The sequence below is a fragment of the Rhea americana genome, unplaced genomic scaffold (assembly GCF_003343005.1).
Source record: "Rhea americana isolate MKP2758 unplaced genomic scaffold, rheAme1 scaffold_908, whole genome shotgun sequence".
Classification (NCBI taxonomy): domain Eukaryota; kingdom Metazoa; phylum Chordata; class Aves; order Rheiformes; family Rheidae; genus Rhea; species Rhea americana.
In genome coordinates this window covers 1-4,911 of record NW_028187098.1, presented here as the reverse complement: position 1 = coordinate 4,911, position 4,911 = coordinate 1, and the positions used below count along the sequence as shown (strand labels likewise).

At 69.0% G+C, this 4,911-nt stretch overlaps 1 protein-coding gene across 1 annotated transcript; it reads right to left on the bottom strand.

Moving 5' to 3' along the window:
- Positions 1 to 2,780: 2,780 nt before the first annotated feature.
- Positions 2,781 to 4,906, bottom strand: TIGD3 (tigger transposable element derived 3; the record flags this gene model as incomplete). The annotated part of the gene is made up of 1 exon (XM_085324397.1): positions 2,781 to 4,906. A coding segment is annotated over one exon (1,572 nt), but the record flags the coding sequence as incomplete, so codon positions are not given.
- Positions 4,907 to 4,911: the final 5 nt, after the last annotated feature.

The following is a 4,911-nucleotide window of genomic DNA, read 5'->3' as shown; positions in this document are numbered from 1 at the left end:
ACCCCCCGCCCCTTTTACCATCCCCCCCCTTGCACTCTCTGCCCCTGGCACCCCCCCTTGTAACCTGCACCCTTGGGGGGGGTCCTTTGTGCCGCCTGCCCCTTGCACCTTCCCCCTGCACCCTGCCCCGTTCACCTCTGGGGGTCCCTTGCATCGCCCTTGCACTCTGCCCCCCTGCGCCCCCCGGGGGGGGGGAGCCTTTGCATCCTCAGCCCCTTGCACGCCCCTGCCTTGCACCCTGCCCCATGCACCTCTGGGTGTCCACTGCACCCCCAGCCCCTTGCACACCCCAGTGGACCCTGGTCCTCTGCGGGGTCCCTTGTGCCCCATGTCTCATGCACTCCCAGGGGCACCCCACCCCACGCACCCTCGGGGGTGTCCCCTGCACCCTGCTCCCCGTCTACCCCCCTTCCCTGTGCACCCCTGTGGTGCCCCTTGCACCCTGCCCCGTGCACTGCTGTGGGGCCCCTTGCGCCCTGCTCCCCTTGCACCCAATCCCACACGCCCTCGTGGTGCCCCTTGCACCCCATGCCCCTTGCACGCCCTGGGGCATTCTGCTCTGTGCACCCCCACACCCCTTGCACGTCCCGGTGCGCTCTGCTCTGTGCACACCCGCCGTGCCCTCCCTTGCACCCTGTGCCCCTTGCACACCTTGGTGTGTGTGTCCCTGCGCTCCTTCGGGGGTGCCTCGTGCATCCTGCCCCTCGCGTCCCCCTAACTGCACCCTCGTGGGTGCCCCTCCCGCCCCGGTCCTGTGCATCCCAGTGGGCACCTGCAGGGCACCTTGCACCATGCACCTCCCACACCCGCTTGCACCCTGTCCCATGCACCCCACGCACACCCTGCTGCACCCCATGCTGTACACCCCAGTGGTGCCCCTTGCACCCTGCTCCATGCACCCCCAAGTAAACCCCACTGCACCCCACTCTCTGCACCCCAATCACGGTGCCGCTTGCACCCAGCACCCTATGCACACCCCGCTGCACCCCGACCTGTGCACCCCAATTGTGGTGCCCCTTGCACGCTGCTCCATGCACCCCCATGCACACTCTGCTGCACACCCCAATCGTGGTGCCCCTTGCACGCTGCTCCGTGCACCCCCATGCACACCCCGGTGCACCCTGCCCTGTGCTCCCCAGCAGCTGCTGCCCGGGCAAGCGGGACCTGCATCCCGCTAGGCGTCTGGGTGTCCCCCGCACATACTGCTCCGGCATCCGGGGCTCAACTCCCCGCCCCCGCCCCGGGCACCCCGACGGGCACCCACGTGGCTCTGGCCTGCGCTCGCCGGCGTGCCGCGAGCTTCCTCCGCACCCGCCAGCACTCCGGCCGTGCACCGCCACGCGCGTTGCTGCCCGGCGCCGAGGCGGGAGGCGAAGGGCGATTTGTGGCCCTGCTGCGCCCGCGGCTCCCCGGGGGCTCCGTGATCTCCGGCTCCACGGCAAGACCTGGCACCAGCCGCGAGCGGGAATCGCTGCCTCTCTCCCTCTCCCGGCCGACGGGGCAGAGCCAGCAAAGCGCTTCAGCACGAGCTTAAACCTGAGCACCCAAACCTGGGCATGGCATGTCCCAGCGCAGGGTGCGGGCAGAGCCCAGGGTAGTGACCAGCCCAAACTGGGGTGCAGGAAGGACCTGGGGCACTGCATGCTTCAGAGTGGGGGGCAGGAAGGGGTCCCGGGGCGATGCACACCCCAGAATGGGGTGCAGGAAGGGGTCCAGGGGTGATGCATGTCCCAGAGTGAGGCACAGGAAGGGGTCCAGGGGCAATGTGCACCCCAGAGTGAGGCACAGGAAGGGGCCCCAGGGTGATGCACACCCCAGAGCAGGGCACAAGAATGGGTCTCAGGGTGACGTATGCCCCGAAGCGGGTACAGGAAAGGGTCCAGGGGTGATGCATGCCCCAGAGTAGGAGAAGGAAGCAGTTTGGGGTGATGCACGCCCCAGATCGGGACACTGGAAGGGGTCCTGGGGCTTTGCATGCCCCAGAGCAGGTGCACGAAGGTGTCTGGGGGGATGCACACCCCAGAGCAGGTGCAGGAAGGGGTCCAGGGGTGCTACATGCCCCAGAGTGGGGTGCAGGAAGAGGTCCTGAGNAGTGAGGCACAGGAAGGGGTCCAGGGGCAATGTGCACCCCAGAGTGAGGCACAGGAAGGGGCCCCAGGGTGATGCACACCCCAGAGCAGGGCACAGGAATGGGTCTCAGGGTGATGTATGCCCCAGAGTGGGAGAAGGAAGCAGTTTGGGGTGATGCACGCCCCAGATCGGGACACTGGAAGGGGTCCTGGGGCTTTGCATGCCCCAGAGCAGGTGCACGAAGGCGTCTGGGGGGATGCACACCCCAGAGCAGGTGCAGGAAGGGGTCCAGGGGTGCTACATGCCCCAGAGTGGGGTGCAGGAAGAGGTCCTGAGGCGCTACATGCCCCAGAGTGGGGTGCAGGAAGGGGTCCTGAGGTGCTACACACCCCACAGTGGGGTGCAGGAAGGGGTCCAGGGGTGATGCACGCCCCAGAGCGGGTGCAGGAAGGGGCCTGGCAGGAGCAGGCCCAGGGCCCTGCTTCGGTGCAGCCCCGAGCTGCCCCCTCCCTCCCGTGAGCCGAACCAGCCGCGTCCTGCCACGTGCTCCTGGCGCAGAGCCGGGCCCTCRGCGCCTCTCGCCAGGGGCCTGCCCGGGCTGCGTGGCCCTGGAGGCACATGCTGGCCGCGGGAGCCGGGAACACAGCGGCTCTGTGCTGCTAATTGCTGGGTTTTAACTCGTATTAAAACATGACAAACACGATCCGCCCTGCGGTTTGCCGACCTGCTGCTTTTAATGTGCCCGCTGCAAACGTCTGCGCTCCGCGCGGTAAGAGCAGCCCAGGGCCGGCCTGCCCCTCGCGGCATCGCCGCGCTGCTCGCGGGGTCCACAGCCCGACCTGCCGAGACGAGCATCTGTCCGGGGCTGCCTCGGCGCTCTGCCGGCCCGGCCCCAGCCCTCGGACCCACAGCGGCAACAGGGTCGCAGGCGAGACGGGGCAGCGCGCCAGGACGGCAAAACCCAGCACGCGGGAGGGACCCGGCCGAGGGGATGCGGCGCTGCGTGACTCCCGGCGCCGGCGCAGCCCCGCGGCATCCCCGCCGCTTGCGCTCACGCAGAGCAACGCAGCAGCCTCCCACAGCAACGCCGGCCTGAAAACCTCCGCGGGGTGGGAGCTCAGCGCAGGCGGCGAAGCGGCACGGACCGGGCCAGGCTCCAGGTGACGGCGTCCGGGGCCCCCGCAAACACRGCAGCAGCAAAGCGCCCCGAGTCCCAGCAGGGCCGGCGGGACGTCGGAGCGGGCGCGCGCGCCAGCCGCTACGCTCACGGCTTGGCACAGGCGTCCCCGAGCAGGGCTGCCCCGGTGCCCGCCGCCACCATGTGCACCGTGTCCTCCAGCTTGTAGAAGGCCTGGAAGAGATCCGGTGACGTGGCACGGCACTCCAGGTACCGCCTCAGCGTGGCCAGGCTCTCCCGGACCTCCAGCTCCGAGGGGCAGTGCTGTACCGCAATGGGCTCCTCRGTATCCTCACCCTCGGCCGAACCGGCCATCCCGCCCTCCCAGTCTGCCAGCTCGGTCACCTCCGTGTCCRCTGGCTCCGCAAAGCAGTCCAGGCGCTCGTCCATCAGTGCGAAGTGCTCAAACTGCTCCTGGCTGAGCCAGCCGGGCGCCTGGACCGCGGAGAGGGCAGGGGCATCCTGGCTGGGATCGGGACTAAAGCCGGCAGCGCGGAAGCAGCTCGTTATGACYGCTGGGCGCACGTCTCCCCAGGCCTGGACCAGCATGTGCAGGGCGTCCAGGAGCGTGGGCTGCTCCAYGCCATGCTCCGGCAGGCCGCCAGCACGCACGGGCAGCCGCATCAGCATCCTTYGCCGGTAGTGTCCCTTGAGGTCCCGGATGATGCCACGGTCCAGGGGCTGGGCCAGCGTTGTGGCCGGGGGCACGAAGATCATCCTGACGTTGGACAGCTCGAGGTACGGGTGAGCCTCGTGCTTGTCGAGGAAGAGCACGACGCTCTTCCCTCTCTGCTGCATCTCCTCGTTGAAATCCTGCAGCCACTCGGCAAAGAGAGGCGCCGTCATGCGAGCCAGGCTGCTGGCGCGGTAGGTCCAAGGCATCTGGTCCAGGTTAACGCCGCGCAGGCAGCGGGGACTGCGGCTCTGCCCCACCACCAGCAGCGCCRCTTTCTCGGAGCCGTCGACGTTGGTGCAGAGCAGGAGCGTGAGCCGGTCGCTGGGGCCGGCTCTGCGGTCGTGGGCCGCCCGCGGCACGGGCGTTGCTCCAGGCGGGGTGGCCCGGAAGAGGACGCCCGTCTCCCCGCAGTTGTAGATCTCAGAGGGCGCGTAGCTCCGGAGCAAGTCAGGCAGCACCGTGCTGACCCAGTGCTCTGCCGTAGGCTGCTCTGCATCCTTCTTATCCCGGGGCGGCTTCTTGAAGGTGATGTTGTGGCGCACTTTGAAGCGGGCCAGCCAGCTGCTGCTGGGGTCRAAATCGGGCTTGCCCAGGGCCTCGGCGAGGTTCTTGGCCTTGACTTGCAGGAGCGGCCCGTTGACGGGGAGGTCAGCCGCGCGGGCGCTCTCGACCCAGCGCAGCAGGGCGGCCTCGAYGGCCATGTCCTTGCCCTCCCGCTTGCGCTTCCGCTCGGGGTTGCTGTTCTGGTGCCACTCGCTGAGGATGCGCTCCTTGTTCTTGATGATGCGGCAGATCTGGGGCTGCGACACCCCGAACCTCTTGGCCAGTTCGCTCTGGGACACCTTGGGGCCGTCCAGCATCTCCAGCACCCGTACCTTCTCGGTGAGGGACAGCTCCTTGCGCTCCTTGCGGGGCGGCCCTGCCTCCGCCGGGGCGCCGAGGGAGCTGCCGGTGCAGGCGGCGAGGCGGCAGGGGCTGCCGGGGGGCG